The sequence below is a fragment of the Dama dama genome, chromosome 13 (genome assembly GCF_033118175.1).
Source record: "Dama dama isolate Ldn47 chromosome 13, ASM3311817v1, whole genome shotgun sequence".
Classification (NCBI taxonomy): Eukaryota; Metazoa; Chordata; class Mammalia; order Artiodactyla; family Cervidae; genus Dama; species Dama dama.
Genome location: NC_083693.1, coordinates 71,672,378 through 71,692,533, shown reverse-complemented (window position 1 = coordinate 71,692,533; position 20,156 = coordinate 71,672,378). Strand labels below are relative to the sequence as shown.

The 20,156-nt window shown below is 49.3% G+C and overlaps 1 protein-coding gene across 5 annotated transcripts in view; it reads right to left on the bottom strand.

Moving 5' to 3' along the window:
- Positions 1 to 2,758: 2,758 nt before the first annotated feature.
- EML1 (EMAP like 1) overlaps positions 2,759 to 20,156 on the bottom strand; it is a 194,813-nt gene continuing 177,415 nt past the window's right edge. For all 5 annotated transcript variants that reach the window (XM_061159408.1, XM_061159407.1, XM_061159403.1 and 2 more), the window contains exons 14-22: positions 18,383 to 18,508; positions 17,781 to 17,912; positions 14,224 to 14,291; positions 11,497 to 11,585; positions 8,047 to 8,144; positions 7,848 to 7,935; positions 6,456 to 6,551; positions 4,889 to 5,019; positions 2,759 to 4,347 (exon numbers count right to left, since the gene is read on the bottom strand). In XM_061159408.1, the coding sequence (XP_061015391.1) occupies positions 4,222 to 4,347; positions 4,889 to 5,019; positions 6,456 to 6,551; positions 7,848 to 7,935; positions 8,047 to 8,144; positions 11,497 to 11,585; positions 14,224 to 14,291; positions 17,781 to 17,912; positions 18,383 to 18,508 (954 nt within the window). In that variant the 3' untranslated portion in view covers positions 2,759 to 4,221. The remainder of the gene's footprint in view (positions 4,348 to 4,888; positions 5,020 to 6,455; positions 6,552 to 7,847; positions 7,936 to 8,046; positions 8,145 to 11,496; positions 11,586 to 14,223; positions 14,292 to 17,780; positions 17,913 to 18,382; positions 18,509 to 20,156) is intronic.

Here is a 20,156-nt window from a genome sequence, read left to right as displayed (position 1 = left end):
TAAGTTGCTGTGGCGTATGGGATCCTGCCCCACCAGGCATCGAACATGTGTCCCCTGGATTGCAAGGAGGACTCTTAACCACTGGGGCACAAGGGAAGCCCCTTGGATTTATTTTTAATGTACTCCAGTCCCCCCCTCCCCATCCACAATCAGGGCAGATAGTAGAAATGAGGCTTTCAGGATAGCAATCATTTTTGAAGCTGGGTGAGAAGTTCTCTTTACTTCTTTGCATGTTTGAAATTTTCTATTAAAAAAGTTGAAAACTAGTGTGAAGACCCATTGGGAAAGACCCTGATCCTGGGACAAATCGTGGGCAAGAGGAGAAGGGGGTCAACAGAGGATGAGATGATGGTTGGATGGCATCGCTGATTCAATGGACATGAGTCTGAGCAAACTCGGGGAGATGGCTGAAGGACAGAAAAGCCTGGAGTGCTGCAGTTCATGGGGTTGCAGAGTCGGACATGACTTAGCAAGTGAATAACAATAGCCTGGAGTCAGTTTCTCCCTTGCAAGAGGTACACACTAATCTGCTCACTTTCACCAAAAAGCTGCCTCCCGGATTCTGCACTGGACGGACTCCCTCTGAAGAAGCCAGGGGGTCTTCACAAATTATTTCTTCTGTGCGTTCTTCTGCGTCAAAGACCAGATGATGGTGTGTTAGTCAGCCAGTTGTGTCCAACTCTTTGCAGCTCCATGGACTGGAGCTCGCCAGCCTCCTCTGTCCATGGAATTTTCCAGGCAAGAAAATACTGGAGTGGGTTGCCATTTCCTTCTCCGGGGGATTTTCTCAACCCAAGGACTGAACTTGAGTCTCCTGCATTGCAGGCAGATTCTTTACTGTCTGAGCCACTGGGTTAGCCCGTTTCCAAATCACAGAATAAACGACTAATAGGGCAAAACGCACAACCTCTGGAAGTGCAAGCAAAATGCAAAACGGGGTGGTGGGGGGAGGCGTGGGAAGATTCCTGAGGGGGCTTTCCAGTGAACCACAGGCTGCCCCTCCCGCCCTGCTATCAGGGTGCATTCACCCAGTGGAAACCACAGATGTAAGCCCAGGGATGCCAGGATCTGCTGAGCTCCCCTGCCACCGGCCCCAGCTGGCCCTGGAGGCCCCCCACCCCACGCTTTTGCCCCAACCTCATGCCCTCTCTCCTCCACCTGCCGAAGCTCTCCCAGCGTGTAGGACCCCCCACTCAGCAGCACTCCGCACACAGATGCTGGAAAGCTGTTTGCTCAACAAGAGCCCACAGTAGCTCCAGAGCGAGCACTGAGTCAAGCCACCCAGCCGCTAAGCCATCCATACCCCTCAGTGCCGATCTGGTTTCTGCTGCACCCAAGCCCTCTGCCAGCTTTTCTCCTTCCTTTCTGATCGCTCGTGTTTTACCCGCTCTCAAAGTCATCCAAGCCCCCCTGGCTGGGTTGCAGGATCCCCCACTCCCACTCCTTGTCCTGGTTGCCCAGCATCTGCACATTCAGCCACACCCAGATTCAGCCATTGCTGGCCTCCCTCGGACAGCATCACTCACAGTGCGATCTCCAGCCAGACTTGCGTTCTGCACCTGCTGGCCGAACGCCTGCCCGCACTACACTTGGACATCTCGGAGGGCTCCTGACTTCACCCCAACTGCCCCAGGCCCCCCTCATTATCCTCTTTCAAGCTTGCAGTACTCCCCATCTTAGTCGACGGCACTGATATCTGCCCAGAAGACAGTCAGTGGCCTGGGCCTCACCCACTGCCCCCACCCCATCCATCACCAGGTTCTGCTGATGTCACCCCAGAAACCTCTCTTGATGATCCATTCACCTCCTCCCTGTTCACTGCCTGCACCCTAGTCCACACCACCATCACTTCACTAAGTTAGAGTCTTAGCCCCTCACCTGTCAGTCTCTGCAGGCGGATTGAGAGCTGATGTGGCCACAGGCCACTGGAAGGAACACACCTGGCTTTGCTCCTAGGGTCTCCTGTTCCAGCAGAAGCCTGGGGTCCTAGGCCTTGTCCGCCTGAGAGGTGGTGAGCGGTGGTACATGGCTACTGCTCAATATGTTAATGAATACCTGCAAGGCTAATACTGGGCATTACACTGGGCAGTTTGTTTAAAATGCAGGCAAATATGAAGGTGGCAATAACAGTCTAGATACATAACTCTTTTCCATTATTGAGCTTAGAAAAAAGTGTACATATGTAGAAATACAAGGAGATCTTAGAACTTTTAAGTCAATAATGGGTTCCTTTCCCTTCTCTGATCTGGTTATTCCTCAATTATTAATTTTAAAATCATTATTTTTGCCAGTATTTACATAACCAAGTAAACTAACTACTGGATATGACAAGCTGAATCATTTTTTTATCTATTTTTGGCTGCACTGGGTCTTTGTTGCTGTTGAGTGTGCTTTCTCTATTTGCAGCGAGTGGAGGGCTATTCTTCATTGAGGTGTTCGGACTTCTCACTGCAGTGGCATCTCTTGTTGCGGAGCACGGGCTCTAGAGCGTGTTGGATCAGCAGTTGTGGTGCGCAGGCTTAGTCACCCTAAGGCCTGTGGGATCTCCCCAGGCCAGGGATTGAACACGTGTCCCCTGCGTTGGCAGGCGGATTCTTAACCACTGGACTACTAGCGGAAGTCCTAAACTGAATTCTTGAGAGTTATCTAATCTGATGAAAGCTGACACACCATATGCAAACTATAGTTTTATTTGCAAGTGACCCAGGTGAGAAAAAAAAAATCTGGATATGAAACAGAATATAGTGTGAATCATATCTAAATTTTAAATATTTTAATTTATATACTTTCATGATTATAGGTTCAATAAGAAATTCACTTTTCAGATTTTATTTCATTATAGAATATATTTGATAAGGATACATACAAACAGAATCATCTTTAATACATATTGTTTACTGGTGCCCGGCACTTCCGCAGCAGGCTGGAGATGTGATAAAAAATGCTTCCCAACGTTCAGCTTCATCAGCCACTCTAAACAACCAGTGCTGTAGAGTTGACGGTTCAATTCACGTACTTGCCTAGAACAAGTAAAAATCTTAATATTCGCCTTTAAGTCTGTTTATTACTCTTCTATTTTAAAATCTGAGATACATTCCCCAATGTAAACAATAGATTTCAATCTGTCACACAATCGAAATGGATAAGGCCTTCTTGACAACGTAAGCCACCTATTGCGTTACCCATCGGAGCGCAGTCTTAGTTCATAGTGTAACAGGCCGTCCATTCACAGAAGACAGGAAGAGAAGCTGCCTTCAGAACCTGGTGGAGCTTTCCAGACTTCTCCCGGCCGCGGCTGATGGTACGCTAGAGAGAGACCTTTGTGACTTGGTCTACTTGGTCTTAAAATACAAATATACAATGTCCATAAGCATTAAAATAGTAAAGCCTAGCCTGACGTATTTATTAAGAATTGCTAAAATCCTATACAATACCATATCATGCCAATTAATATACAGAGGAAGGTGGCCAACTGTCTCCACCACTCACCCGGGCCCGTGAATGGGGGACAGAGGGGATGCGATTGGTGTAGCGTTAAGCGGCTGGCTGCATGCGGTTAGGCAGACAGTCCAGGGACTCTGAAGTGCCTGGGTACCCTGCTGCAATAATTAAGTTAATCTGAGGCAGAATTTGCTTGACACGAGAAGAACCTGACCCCTTTTCTCACAAGCCTCCCAGAGGGACGACTGAACGAAACCTTAGAAAATGTCAACCAAATAAAGTCTTATTTGCATTTCCTGATTCAGTTGTGCAGATCAGTTATCCATTCTGTTCTCCATCAATTCATCCTTTTAGGACCAATTAATCAACAGTGATCATGATTCAGTACCTCGTTATCATAAATATTTGACTCAGCAAGCTCGACGGCGAGACACTAAAGCCTATATACAATCTTTGACAAAGGCATTCTGTGACCGTTTTTGAAGAGTTCATAGAAAAGCTACGAAGGATACACCAGTCACTTCTCGACGTCACTGTAATGTAAACCGTGGCATCTTTTTTTTATATTAAATGTTTCATATATTGTACAACAAAAGAGAGACCTGAACAGCTGACCCGCTGTGACGCTCACCGATCCGCTAAGCTAAGGTAACCGGTAAAGGGCATGGTTTTCCTGAGGTTTTTGTGAGGACGTTTCGAACAAAGCAGAAATCACAGTGACCGAGCGAGATGCGAGTCTGTGCCTCCTGGCCGTTTGGTGCCCCCCAGGGCTTGCCGGGACTACACGACCCGCCACTGCATGATACTTGTGTCTTTGCCGCCGGTGGAGATGAGGTGGCTGTCGTCGCAGAGGAAGGCGACGTTGGTGACATGACTACTGTGCCCACTGTACACGTGGCTGGGAGCCTAGGAGAGACACGGAGGGCAGTGAGCGCCAAGCCCAGGGGGGTCAGAAGCGCTGGAGCCCCTGCACGGCAAGAGGCCGGTCCTGGGGGGTGGCGGGGGATGGATGTGGGCAGGGGGAAGTTCAGCCCCAGAGGCTGCTGCGCCGGGCACCCCAAAGGAGCAGGGACTGGAGGCAGGGGTGGGGGGTGGGGGGTGGAGGGGAGGAGGGGTCAGGTCTGGGGAGGACGAGGAGGGGTGGTCCAGGCATTGGCTCAGCTCAGCAGGGCGAGAGAAGAGGGAGCCGTGGTGGAGGGCAGAGGGGTGAGGCCCGGAAGTGCAGACAAGGATGAGCCAGAACCACGCTGGGGACAGGGCTCTCTGCGGAGCGCAGTTGGGCTCCCCCCCCCCGCCCCCCACCAAATGCTCTGGGGCAGTTGGCTGATGTCTCCGCTGCCTGGTTTGTGCTGGGTGCTGTCACCCGCGATGCCCTTCTATTCAACTACCAGCCGGCCAGCGGGGGGAGGTGCGCCCTGTCGGGGGAGACCAGAGAAGGAGGCTCTACCCGGAACTGTGAGCAGGGGTAGGAGAACAGGTGCACTTTGCCGAAGTCATCGCCGGTTGACAGGAGTTTTTTCTCGTGGGCCCGAGAGGCGGCGTTGATGTCGGTTCCATCCGAGCCCTCTGGCCACACTCCTAAAACAAAGACCCCAGACAGAGCACTGGAAATAAGAGGGCCACACTGCGTGGGGACTGGCCATTGAACTCCCACGAGAACAGAAATGTCCCGGATTTAGAAACCAGGCCCAAGGAACGCTTTGTCTTGGCTCCCAGCCTCGGTGACCATTTCCCTGCAGGCCACCCCTGGAAACCCCCATGGCAAAGCCTGTTTTGCTGAATGAGAGCTGCAGTAATAGTCCTTCTGGGCTTCTACCTCTCTGGGGCCCTTTCTTGACGCTACAGCAGAAAGTGGGACAGAATCCCTGGTTCTGGATGCAGTGCCTTTCCTTTATCCCCAAAGCGTCTGATGGGAAGCTGACTAGTCCTTAGCCTGCAGTTTCATAACTTTTCTTTTTTGGGGGTAACTCTTTACATATGAGAGTCTCTCCAAAGGACTCTTAACTTCTGAGACTGCCTGTGCCTTTCAGGTGTTTCTTGGTGTCAGCCCTTCATGGCTGTTGCCTGCCTGGTGGCACTCGGTAGGTGAGGTGTGCCCTGGGGTCTTCTGATCATGGCTCCAGAAAACCCTATTAGTCCCAGTAATGTTGGATATGAGAGAGTTGCACGCACATGGCTTTCTCAATAGGATGTCTGGAGTAAACCCAGGGCATTCTAGCATTTAACACCAAAAGACGGTGAAACACCAGCTATAAAGGAACTTGTGAAATTCTGACCGACTTACTGACTTATGGTCATACATAAAGAATCTCTAAGTACTGCCTTTTCTTTTTCATACTACTAAATTGTGGCAATTTATTTTAGATCATTTATGAATATAAATATACTCCTAATTTAAACTTTGAAGGAGGTAAAAAAAAATTAGTTTAAAGGTCAAAAAAACACAATCACTCTACAAAGTGACAAATAAATTGATTGGGTGCCATCTGGTTCACTGGGCTTCCCAGGTGGTGCTAGTGGTAAAGAATCCACCTGCCAGTGCAGGAGACATAAGAACCGCAGGTTGGATCCCTGGGTTGGGAAGACCCCCTGGAGGAGGGCATGGCAACCCACTCCAGTATTCTTGCCTGGAGAATCACCATGGACAGAGGAGCCTGGCGGGCCTACAGTCCACGGCGTCACAGAGAGTCGGACATGACTGAAGCGACTGAGCCCACACGTACATCTGGTTCATTGGTCTCAGAAGTCTGACACAACCTCGTATACGAGGGTTCTACAGAATTCTCTCAGGACCCATTGTGTACAAGAGAAAGGGCTCTGGTTCTTCTTGCCTGGCCATAGCTGGACAAGCCTGGCCCTTCCCCAGGGCAGCAGGGAGCGTGTCCTGAGTCCGTGGGGTCCATGCACGGCAGAGCAGTTTGAAGCCAAGCAAGAAATTCCCTCACTATTGGAAAGTCCTTCTCAAAGGAGACACACCTTAAGCTGGAACGTAACGAAAGGTGCAGAAACCTTACCGAAGACGTGGAACCCCAACGTGCAGGTGTATGTGGCCCACTCGATGTCTCTCGTGGTCTCCACACTCACGACTTGCTTACAGGCAGAAGGAACCCCTGGAAGGGCAGACGCAGGTCTGGTGACATCCAGGCCAAAGCCCCCCACCTCCCCAGGCAAGGCTGGGCCCCCAGAGCCAGGCCCCATCCGCTACAGAGCCCTCTGGGGGAGGGATGCCGTCCACCTCCCAGCCCCCTGGGGACCGTGCTCACAGCCTAAGCCCTGAGGCCTCGGAGGGGACCCCTCTTTCATTTCTTCCATCTCTGCTCATCTCCTTCTCTGGGTCTGTTCCCCTGTCTGGCTTCTTTTCTTTGATCACCTCTGGTTCTGAGACCTCCGTCTGCTCACTGTCCCCCTGGACACAACCATGGCCCCTTCTGTCAGGCTTCCCAGCCTTCTCCCAACACACGCTTGGGCACAAGTGTGCGCCTGTGCACACACATGCACACACACACACACACACAATCCTTTCAGCTCCGAGTTATGAAAGCTGACAGAAACCGGTCATAAGTACCTGTGACCTCATGGGTGATTCGTGTATTCCTCAACTAAACTCTCGCTGAAGGAGTATGAGACCATTTTGAGAAGATTCTAGACCCACAGCCTGTCCCTGGAAACCATCCCCTGCTTCTGCCCTGCATTAGGCAGGCCCGCCTGCCCCGCCCAAGGGAAACCCCTTTCCTCCTCTCTCTCTCAACAGGGGGGTGCCCACCTCCCCACCCACTGGCTCTTGATGTCTGCGCTCTTGTATCTGAGCTGGTATGTCTTTGTCTTCGAAATAGAAAAAGCCGGAACGTGCTCTGGGTCACCTGAGTGTGTGTGGGTGAGGCACGCTGCACTTCTCAGTACCTTCCGGTGGGGCGGACACCGCGCCCCCTCTGCCCCGCGACCCCCGTGCTCAGCACGTGGCAGGTGCCCGACAGATGGTGTGGGCACCAGTGAGCGGCTCGGAGCCTTCTCCGCTCATCACCCGCAGGTGGCCCGGCCCCGCCTGGGCTCTGACTTGGCCAGGAGGGGAGGGGCCCCGGGGGCTGCTGTCCACCCGGCGGGGCCGACTTCACGGTGTCAGCCGGGAAGGGTGATGCCTTCACAGGCTCTCGCCCTCTCGCTGGCACAGTTCTGACCCGTCTCTGTGCCTCTCCCTGCAGGGCCGGGCCTTCCCCTCCTCGGGGCCCGATCCCCAAGTATCTCAGTGCCAAGCAGGGGCTTATCCAGCCTGTCTCCTCTGCCGAGCAGAGGAGAGATTGAAGCCGAGAAACGCGGGCAGGAGGTGGGTTTCTGCAGGAGGCCCCATGTGGAGTCAGGGTGAAGCTCTGGGAGATCTGCACCCGGGCCAGGCCTGGGGAGCCACTCACAGTAGAGGATTTCATAGTCTCCGGAATTCGACACGAGGAACTGTGAGTTGACAGACCAGTCCAGGTGGGTGATGAAGCTGGAATGACCCTGGGAGAGGGAAAACTGGGTGAGCCTCACTTGCCTCACAGATTCCCACCCACGCTGACCGGACGTGTCGAGTGACCGCAGAGACCCACGAGGAGTGACCCGCGCGCTCACCGAGCATTTGCCGACCCGCGTGTACTTCCTCCCGTTGTCACTGACTCCGTATATGTAGATGCAGTTGTCATGGGAGCCTATTGCTAAGAAATTCCCATCTGCAAAGACACGCAAGGTTATGCTTCATTTGTTAAGAATAACCGTTTTATCAATGGCAAAGGATAATGCTAGTGGCCATCACAGATGTAGAATAAATAGCCACGAATTATTTCAAAGACATAATATTGCTTTTGAATGAATCCGATACCCCTAATGATGATAATTCAGTCTTAGCCAAGTATTACCAAGGACTAAAATCACTTTTTCCGAGAGCATCCACATAGCTGAATGTCCCGCGGATCACAGAGAAAGAGTGCTTCCTGAAGCACAAACATAAATGATGAAGCTTAGAAACAATATCCTACCTAGTTGTTTAGTCACTAAGTTGGGTCCGACTCCTTGCGACCCCATGGACTGTGGCCTGCCAGGCTCCTCTGTCCATGAGATTTCTCAGGAAAGAACTCTGGAGTGGGTTGCCATTTCCTTCTCCAGGGGATCTTCCTGGACCAGGGATCAAACCTGCATTTTCTGCATTGCAGGCAAATTCTTTATCATGAGCCACCTGGGAAGCCCCTTACGGCACCCATTTGCCATGAGCATTTCTAGCACACATGTTGTCAGAAGGACTCAGGAACCAACCTGAAGTGGCCAATGATGGATAAATTGTTTCAGCTACCATAACCATCACAGATTGAAACATACCAAATACACTTAAGTTCATAATGGCACCGAAGCTACCACCACTAACAACTGATCATTGTTAAAGCGAATGGAGAACAAACTCATTATCTTGGAAACTGGTAAATAAAGTGAAAGAAACCAAGCGTCTATCCCAACTTCCTGTGAACTCTGCCATACATCTCAGCCATACTAACAAAATACTGTCCTAAAATACTGTTTAGGTAACAAAAAGGTATTAATATTATGGACGAAGAGAAGTCAGTCTTCATAGATGTATTATAACTGATAAATGAAGAAAGGCTAAAATAGGAAAACCAATCCTCAGCCTCTGTCTAGGGATTGAAGTGTTGGGCAGCGACGGCTCTAAAAGCACAGAAAGCAGACTCATGAGTCTCCGGTTGGAGGAAGAGACCCGGATGCACTGAGCCGGAAGAAGGTCTGGATTCCAGATGACTTTACCGGAAATACGGGGACAGAGGGACGTGTGGGGATGAGGGGACGGGTAAGGACAGGGGGATGTGTGAGGACAGGGGATGTGTGAGGACAGGGGGTCGTGTGAGGACAGGGGATGTGTGAGGACAGGGGGACGTGTAAGCATGGATGGACGTGTGAGGACAGAGGGACAGGTAAGGAGAGAGGGACGGGTAAGGACAGAGGGATGTGTGAGGACAGGGAGTGTGTGAGAATGGTGGGACATGTGAGGACAGAGGAAGATGTGAGGACAGGGGGACGTGTAAGGATGGACGGACGTGTGAGGACAGGGGGACGTGTGAAGCACAGAGATGCACTCAGCAAAACCCAGGGTGTGGAAACTGCTCGGGGAAAAATGAGCTTCTTCACCACATAAACCACAAGCAAGGATGGCGCGTGTGTCAGAGAGAGAGAGAGAAAGAGAGAGAGGCAGAGAGACAGAGAGGGAGGGAGGGAGCACCTGTGGATTAAGAAAGACTTATGAGCACAAAAGGGGCTTCCTGGGGCTCAGACGGTAAAGAATCCGCCTGCAGTGCAGGAGACCCGGGTTCGATCCCTGGGTTGGGAGGATCCCCTGGAGAAGGAAATGGCAACCCACTCCAGTGTTCTTGCCTGGAGAATCCCATGGACAGAGGGGCCTGGTGGGCTACAGTCCGTGGGGTCACAACGAGTCGGACAGACAGAGCAACTAACATGAGTACGAAATGGACGTGTGATGACTTCCCTGGAGGTCCAGCGGCTGGGACGCTGCTCTCACCGCCAAGGACTTGGGTTCATTATCTGGCCAGGAGGCTAAGATCCCCTGAGCTGCTTGGCATGGCCAAAAAAACACCAAAACCCAGCCAAAACTGACATATGATCAATGTTCTTAGCATTACTCATAACAGCCAAACACAGAAACAATCCCATGTTCTCTGTTAAATGGACAAACCAAACAGGCTATACCCATAAAATGGGGTACCATCTAGACGTCAAAAGGGAATAAATTACTGATACATATACATGAATAATCTCACAAACATTATTCTAAATAAAAGAACCCAGATGCAACAGGCTATGTGCTGTAGGACTCCATTGATAGGAAATGCCCAGAAAAGGCAATTTATAGACACAGAACAGCAAATCCACGGTTGCCTAGGGCTGGGGCTGGGAGTGGAGATGAGTTACTAATGGGCAGGAAAGGAACTTTTGGGGGTGATGGAAAGGTTCTAAAACTGGATGGTGGTGATGGCTGCACTGTGGTACAGATTTACTAAGAATCACTGACTTGTACATTCATAAATGGTAAACTATTGTATGTAAATTATACCTCAATAAAGCTGTTAAAAAGTCCTCATCTTTTTTAGATTTCTCTCTCTCCATATACATATATATTTCTCTCTCTCTCCATATAAACATATATATATATATATATATATATAGTTGACTCCACCATGCGTCTTATGGGATCTCACTTCCCTGAGCAGGCACTGACCCTGGGCCCCTGGCAGGGAGAGCCCAGGGTCCTGACCACCGCCCCACCAGGGGAGTCCCCAGATCCCTCTATATAGTAACAGTGACAGATGAAAGGATAAGATGTCTGGGACCCGGCTTCAGAAACAACATGGGAGGGGCCACGGGGTGAAATAATGGGTGAACAAATGGCTAAACACTGAAGCTGGGGAATAGGTACATGGAACTCACTACGCTACTCTAATTTTGTCCATGCTTGAAATTTTCCATAATAAAGAGTTAAAAAAAAAAAAACACCCAAGCAACCTGCTCCAAAAGCATCTGTCAAGAAGGCCTGAGTGGGGACTTCCCTGCCTTCCAGTGGTTGGCAGTCTGCCTGCCAATGTGGGGACCTGGGTTCGATCCCTGGTCAGGGAACTAAGATCCCACACAGCATGGGTCAACTAAGCCGGTGCACTCCGGAGCCTGTGCGCCATAACTAGAGAGAAGTCTATGTGCCTCAGTGAAAGATCCTGATTACTGCAGGTGGACCTGATGCAGCCAAATAAATAAATACTAAAAAAAACCATGAGTGCATGAGAAGCTATTATAAATGTTAACATGGTTCTTCTTGACGCGCTGAAACAGATAAAACCACACAAGCACAGTGCTCCAAAGGAGGGAGGGGGAGCGCTCCCAGGCGCCTCAATTATGTACAGATGTACTGTAAATTTCACTCTGGAGGGGGCTTGTGTATGTTCTTTTTTAGAGACATCTATGCGGGGCTTTATCTCTTGGAGGTTTACAGTGAACGGTCCGTATTCTAACCTGGTGAGTAACGCATCACGGAGAGCTGTTCGTTTCCATCCGTGTGGACGGTGACCAAGTCTTTTGTTTCTGTGTCAAACACGAACCACCTGTGTAAACAGGAGGAAAAGTACAAATCAGTTGTTTAGTGAGAAAGTGAAGTCAGACCATGACAGTCACAGCCAGGCTATTAGAAACTATTAAGAGCTTAAAGATGCTCTGTATTTGCTTAACAAGAACACTTATTCCCAGCTTTCATTTAAAGAAAATTTCCTGCATGTGAACATTTCTGAAAGAAAGGAGCAGCTTACTGGCTACTGACATTATGGCTGCTGCTGCTGCTAAGTCGCTTCAGTCGTGTCCGACTCTGTGCGACCCCATGGACTGCAGCCCACCAGGCTCCTCCATCCGTGGGATTTTCCAGGCAAGAGTACTGGAGTGGGCTGCCATTGGCAGGGCTCCTCAATGTTTGAGTTTTGTCACTTACATATGGAAGGAGAGAAAACCTTGGGTAGGGAAGATGGACCAGCGTGTAACCCCGGGCCTGTGGTGAGAGCAAGTGGCAAAGGGGCCACTGCACAAGCTTACCCTGAGATCTGGCCCGGGCCAGGCAGAAAGGGTCCAGCAGGCTGGGGCCGGGACAACCTCGGGCTGACGCAGGCAGAGCTGGGCCAGCCTCTGACCTTCTGTGATGCTGGTGTGCGACCAGCAGGTGAAAGAAACACCCAGAGGATGGCAGAAGGGCGAGCAGAGGACTGGTCTTTGAATTTAGCTTCTCTGGGCTCAGTTCCCTCAACTGTAAAATACGGGAAAGGGCCCAGAAACGGCTTTGCAGGCTCAGGACCCATCAGTCCAATTATAACTGGACTTGGAAGTGCTCCGGATCCTCTAATTAGGACACGGTGCTCAGTCAGTGTGTGAAATGGTGCCGAGACTGAACTCTCCTGCCCATATGTTCTCAGGTGGAGGCAGCAGTGTTTTCAGGGGTGAAAAGCAACAAGGGCACCCTGCTGCAGCCACTTCAAACGTTGATGCCATCCATTCATCAGGGTGTCCACTGAGCCAGCGTCACAATCCACTTGGGGTCCTCATCAGTCCCACTCAATGGGGCTGGTTGGCCCCTGACACCTGGATTTGGCTTCTCAGCTTTGCTTCCTTGTGACTTTCTGCTTTAGTGTTAGTCACTCAATCACTCAGACTCTGCAACCATGAACTGTAGCCCTCCAGGCTCCTGTCCGTGGGATTTCCCAGGTAAGAATATGAGAGTGGGTTGCTATTTTCTTCTCCACATTTGTCTTTAATGTGCTATTTAACCTGAATACAGGTCACAATATAAGAAGCAGAGAGACTGTGGGGACTAGCTATGCCTCTAAACGCCGTGTTAAGCTTCCCCACTGAGAACTAAGCCTGGGACCAGGACTAGAGGTGGGGGAAGCATGAACGGAGGGGAGGGGTTAGTCTGCGTGTCCATCTCTCTTCCACCCGCAGGACACCGTCTGTGATTCTGACCACCTGGCCTCGTCCCGTGCTCTGTCCTGCCACAGAGTCAGCATGCAGCTGATGACAATAACTGGCTGGCGGCCATTCATCAGAGCCTGCTGAGTCAGAAGCTTCGTCTCTAAGAGAGGTCAGAGGAGTGTGCGTGTGCGTGTGTGTGCATGTGGGCATGCACGCGTGTGTGGCTTTGCAGAATTCATGAAGAATTCTGTTGGATAGGTGCTCAGCTCTCAAGATGCTGCCACCTATGACTTACGAGTGGTTACTCTTTATACACATGCTACAGTCCTAACAACATAATCTAAGTGGTATGCTCTCTTCTGAAGCATGTACATTGTATGCTGTACAATATTATTATATAATTTACAAGTACACAATATAGTGATTCACAATTTTTAAAGCTTATACCCCATTTATCGTTATTATAAAATATTGGCTATGCTCCCCATGCTGTATCACATATCCCTGTAGCTGACTTTACACTGAATAGTTCGTACTCTTACTCGCCAAGCCCTGTTTCCCCCTGCCCACTTTCCGGTCCATAAGTGGTACACTCTTTGGAGAGCAGGAAAGCACTAATAGTATATCAATCAAGCTATAATAAGTGTAGACAGTATGACAAACAATATAAAAGCACAATCAAATCTTATAAAACAATGACAATAATAACCACCAAAGTTGCCTGCCAGGCAACCCCAGGAGCCGCTTCTTATACTATCTCCCTTAATCATCAGTGTTTGGCGAGGCACATAGATTGCCACCATTCTCAGAGGAAGAAACAAGCTCAGAGGTCACGTAACTGGCTCAAAGACACACTGCAGCTAGGTGGGGAAGCTGGGATTCAGGCACAGATCTGCCGCCCGGCATATCGGAGGCACTTGGCAAGTGAGGGTGAGCTGAGTCAAACACAAAGCTTAGGAACTGGGCAGTTTTTAAAATTTTGAGAGGCAGCAGGAAAAAGCATCATAAACCCCTCAATGCTTTGACACCAAGGAGCCCCACAACCGTCTGTGCGTGGGGGTGGGGCTTCCTCCAGGAGAGGGGACCACAGCCAACTTTAGGTTTTCCCAAGGTCTGAAACGGGGAGGACCACTGTCTCAGGTTTCACTGCCGAGTCATTAATTCCTCGCCGGTCATTAGACGTTGAGCGAGGAAGCCAAGGGCTACCCTGACCGGTCGCTGGGGAAACACAGACAACAGGCCTCTTTCCCGTGAACCCTGAAAGCACAGCCCACACCGACACGCACTCACCTCCCAGTCAGTGTTCCGACTGCAACCACAGACCCTGAAGGATGAAAACCAGAAGACTGAGCTGGATCCTAAAATGTTGTAAAGGAAGTGTAAATTGATGGCCAGACACAGCGCGATTACATAAACACACACAAGCACAGCTCTAATCCCTTAGGGCTACGTGGCCCCATTTTAAAAAAAAAAAACAAAACTCTTTTTTTTTTTCCTTCTCCAGAGAGGAAACGCTTTCCTACTTTAGTGGAGGTCATGTCTCAAAAATGATACAATTTTATCCTTTTATAATTTTTCTTTCTGTCTTAAGTTTTTAAAAAAACTTTTTGACTGTATCTTGTGCTATAGGGAATCTCAGTTCCCTGACCAGGGATTGAACCCACGCCCCTTGCAGTGGAAGCATGGAGTCCCATCCACTGGACTACCAGGGAAGTCTCTCTCATTCTATCTTCGAAGTAGAAAGTGAAAGTCGCTCAGTCAAGTCCGACTCTTTGTGATCCCATGGACTATACAGTCCATGACATTCTCCAGGCCAGAATACTGGAGTGGGTAGCCTTTCCCTTCTCCAGGGGTTCTTCCCAACCCAGGGATTCAACCTAGGTCTCCTGCTTTGCAGGTGGATTCTTTACCAGCTAAGCTACAAGGGAAGCCCAAGAACACTGGAATGGGTAGCCTATCCCTTCTCCAGTGGATCTTCCTGACCCAGGAATTGAACTGGGGTCTCCTGCAGTACAGGCAGATTCTTTACCAACTGAGCTATGAGAGAAGCCCATTCTATCTTATATCCTTTCATATCTACAGTAATCAGACGACAGATCAACAAAGACATGCTCTTCCTTCAAGTCTTGGAAGTCCCTTTGGTTGACCCCCATACTGAATGGGAAGTGTGTGCTCCATGTGTCTGGAAATATGACCCTTGCACCCAAGGCCATCAGGTCAATGCTGGATGAGCACCTCCCACCGCGTGCAGGACACCTGGCCGTCCCAGAGGGATCTCAAGATGAGTAAGGCACATGCCAGCCTTAGCGCTAGTGAGACACGCATGTGTTTGTTACTAACAAGGTGGAACAAGGCTGATGGGAGAAATAAAACACAATAGAGAGGGGGCACTAGGTGAAGTCAGATGGGGGAGCTAGGCTGAGGCGTGCTGGTGCTGGGGGCCTTTGACTCAGGCCTCCTGATATTGGAAGAATTGCCACTGGTAAAGGCGGACATGGACACAGCAGCATTTATTTGAATGGGGCCTTAAGGGGACAAGAACACGATCCAGGACATAGAAGCAACACAGTCTGGAGCATATTTGAGGAGTAGAAGGCAGAGTGCTGGAGAAGCCTTGAGAGACCCTTGGACTGCAAGGAGATCAAACCAGTCAATCTTAAAGGAAATTAGTCCTGAATAGTCATTGGAAGGACTGATGCTGAAGCCGAAGCTCCAATCCTTTGGCCACCTGATGGGAAGAGCCGACTCATTGGTGAAGACCCTGATGCTGCGTAAGATTGAGGGCAGGAGGAGAAGGGGGTGACAGAGGATGAGATGGTTGGATGGCATCACCGACTCAATGGACATGAATTTGAGCAAACTCTGGGAGATAGTGAAGGACAGGGAAGCCTGGCAAGGTGCAGTCCATGGGGTCACAAAGAACTGGACATGACTTAGCAACTGAATAACAACAACAAGGGAGAGCCGTTGGTTTTTCAATGCAGGACCTACAGGGTAGGGAACGGGAAATCATATGGATGATGCTAGTAATGTGGGCTGCATGGCCAGGACAAGGACCATGGTCACCAGGAAAAACACAGTGAGAGGGACTCTTTCCTTTCACTGAAAAGAGTGATGTGATTGAATCTGCATTTCAGATGACTTGGTAGGAGTACTTGGGATGAAGTGAAATGAAAAGAGATTAATCAAAGGAAGACCAAGAAAGCAGTAACCCTGCATGTGGAAATGGAAGGAGGTATTGATATACCACCGGATAAACTGGAAGAAAAAGAAAGAGAGACAGTAAGGAAACTCTGCGGGGACTGATTATATTGTGTGCTGAGTCACTTTAGTCCTGTCCAACTTTTTGTGACCCCAGGGACTATAGCCTACCAGGCTCCTCTGTCTATGTGATTCTCCAGGCAAGAATACTGGAGTGGGTTGCCAATCCCTTCTCCAGGGGATCTTCCTGGCCCAGGGATCGAACCCACATCTCTTATATCTCCTGCACTGGCAGGGAGGGTTCCTTACCACTAGCACCACCTGGGAAGCTGGGTTACATTCCTGTGATGCTTTTCCAAAGTGGGGGCCATGATAAAGCTTAGGGCCTCCATAGACAGAAATCACGTGACTGGAAGCTTTACTGTGCAGCTCATTTGAGGCTCATAACGTTTTGAGAGGAAGATACTTGAGTGCGTCTGCCCAGTCACATGGCCAGAGCATAAAGGAGCTAGGGCTCACGATCTTCTTGGTGTCTGGTTCAGCGCCCGTGCTGTGATGCCAGGCTGGGCGGGTTGACAGTCTGGTGCTGGAGTAGCTGGAACGCCCTTTAGCTGGGCTGCCGTGTGGACCGAGGCTGCAGGGAAGGTCACTCTCCCGGACCACTGTTGTGGATTCCTGGTGGCCAGCTGTGCACCAACCCCCCCTGGTGCCAGAGTCACCTCCCCACGGCCCATCATCCCAGTGCTCAGCATCCCCAGTGGCCAGTCACCTCCATCCACTCGCAGATCTTCTCCAAGAGGGAAGGGCTGAAACATGGACCCAGCACACGAAGTGCCAGCGACTCCATGGGTGTCGAGAGGACTCGTGGCGGGGTCTGCAGAGGGGCTGCCCCTCACTCAGGCTGTCGTGTATCATGAGTGGTGCAAGCAACACGGGAGGTGCTTTGAATCACTACAGATGCAGCAGAAGACCTTGGCGTTGGGTGTGAACTGAGTGCAGTGTAAACACTGATCTTGCCAAGCCATCTGACTTCTCTAAGCTCCAATCTCCTAATCACTAAAATCAAGGTTAAAAACTTCACCTTCCAAGGCTGCTGTCAGGATGAGCAGTAACATATGTGCAATGCCCAGTATGCAAACAGTACTCAATAAATGCCAACACTGCTGCGTGGCACGTAGGGAGAGGATCCTTCAGCACTCTGATGTACGACTGGAGTTCCTTTTGCAAACTCAGAGATGCACTGACTCTAAACTTGACCTGAACCATCAAACTCAAACTGCAGAGATAAACTGGATGCTGTTAGAACAGCTAATCCATTCCCATCAAAAAGGTATTCTGTAAATAGAATACAGGCTCTTAACGAGGGTTCCTCAGCTTTTCAGCCAGAAGAGACTGCACTCAGGAAACCCAACAACCAATCAGAAAGGCTTATGTGCTGTCTGAAAAAGCACCGGTAAACTAGAAATACATGAATGAGACCCCTTGAGGTGGTGTTTAAAGCAATGCAATTTGAAGGCGATAAATTAAGTGACACTTTCTTTGGGACAAATTTATATCACCATTAATCTCATGCAAAAAATAAAAATAAACCGATGTGTTGCGAATGAATTTTTGTAAGAAAGATGGAATAGAACATGCAGGTCCACCTCTATAATTTTGTCCCAGACGGGCCGGTGACCAACAGCGTCCCACAGGGTGGCATGCCTGTCGTGCCCACAGGTCAAGAACTGAGGTTTTGAGGCATGGATGGCCAGTCCCCAGAGCTCATCGGTGTGACCCTACAAAGAACAGAGACAAATGGACGCCCTCTGAAATATTACCACCAGCACTCGGGGGCCCGACAGAGCAGCACGTCTCACTGCAGGCTCTGGAACTGTTCCCATCTGTTTCTCTTCCTCCCCCTGAAGCTGAGGGAGGGGATGTTAATATAAAACACAGGAAGAATCGCCTCTTTGTAACGCTGTCTTATGAAAGTGAAAGCGTTACTTGCTCAGTTGTGTCCGACTCTTTGTGACCCCATGAACTGTAGCCCGTCAGGCTCCTCTGTCCATGGGATTCTACAGGCAAGAATACTGGAGTGGGTTATCATTCCCTTCCACAAGAGATCCTCCCGGCTCAGGGATTGAACCTGGGTCTCCTGCATTGCAGGCAGATTCTTTGCCATCTGAGCGAACAGGGGGACCCTGTCTTATATTCTACTATTACACAACATGAAGGTGTTTGATGGACTTGTTGAGCTGATGCCTACCTGAGTGATGGGTGTGAAGTCCCCCGACAGCGTGCCCTGCAGAACAAAGTTTCTGGTCGTGCCTATCAATATCACATCGCCTTTTCCTTCGGCCACTGTCCGTATGGGGCCAAACTGTTCTGGAATCTGCATGGAAAAGATTCCAGGTATCATTAAATTACTAGTTCCATCATTCAAAATACTTGTTTACTTATCATGATGACAGCTCCTGTCATAATGACACACACATACACACACATGTAACAAGGAGACAGAGTAAAAGTACTTGAGTTGAATGATCCAAACCCCAAATCGTATGTTTAAACTCCAAACATTTTATATACCTTAAAAGAATGAGCAAGAGTAAGGTTGTGAAAAAGAGGACCAGCTGGGTCCTCTGTGGCGACTTAGATGGGTGGGATGGGGGTGGATGGGTGGCAGGGAGGTCCAAGAGGAAGGGGACGTATGCATAGGTGATGCTGATTCCCTCTGTTATACAGAAAACAACACGACGTGGAAAAGCGATTATACTCCAACCGGGAAAAAAACTACAATGAGGCACTTTTTTCTGGACAAGATAAAAAAATAATAAATACTACTGGGCAGTTTACTCTTTACTTGTTATGACTTCTGCTAGCAGAAGCAGGTAATATTTAGGAAGTAAGGAATATGTAACATGCTGTAATAAGCGTTCCTAAAAATTTATTGTAGCTTGAAATGATAAATCTTTTGGCAACTTTATTTAGTTTTCAAATCCACTGCTCATGCTAGTACACGTGTGATTAAGTGTTAATAAAAACGATTTCAAAATACATCATTCAAGAACAATTTGCTAGGATAAAATAAGCAGAGGTTCTTGTACTTTTTCAAAGGAACAAAAATCACAGCCTGGGGTCGACTCCAGGCACTGTGGTTCTGGGACGGTAAAGAGTGGCCCGTTCTCATACAAACTTTTTACCAGTGGGTTAGCATAGATCTGAGAAAAGATGATAACAATTCATGCTGATAAAGGATTATAGATACTTAAAAATGGTGAGTATCTTCTATAATACTAGATGAGGCTTTGGGCTATTTCTTAGGATTGCAATGCTACTTGGGTTCAAAAAAATGCTGGTCAAATCTTATTATAAAAAATGCTACCACAATTAAAGTCTCCATGAAAAGAAAGTGATTTCCAAAACTCAGATGAAGGCCTCTCTTTATGAAGAGCAGTAATCAGCAAAACAAAATTCTCACACTGTCAGAGCACATGTGATGCTGTCCTCTGATGTCATTGTGCTGTGGGCATCTGACTTAGAAAGCTATGGTGTTTCCAGTAGTCATGTGCGGATGTGAGAGTTGGACTATAAGGAAGGCTGAGAGCCGAAGAATTGATGCTTTTGAACTGTGGGGCTGGAGGAGACTCTTGAGAGTCCCTTGGACTGCAAGGAGATCCAACCAGTCCATCCTAGAGGAAATCAACCCTGAATATCCACTGGAAGGACTGATGCTGAAGCTGATGCTCCAATACTTTGGCCACCTGATACCAAGAGCCGACTCACTAGAAAAGACCCTGATGCTGGGAAAGATTGAGGGCAGGAGGAGAAGGGGGTGACAGAGGATCAGATGGTTGGATGGCAGCATCAACTCAATGGACATGAATTTGAGCAAACTCTGGGAGACAGTGAAAGACAGAGGAGCCTGCATGCTGCAGTCCATGGGGTTTCAAAGAGTTGGACACAACTTAGCAACTAAGCAACAATAAAGTTCTACAAGGTGTTCACACTATGCTAGAGAGGAAGATGCTCAACCTTCA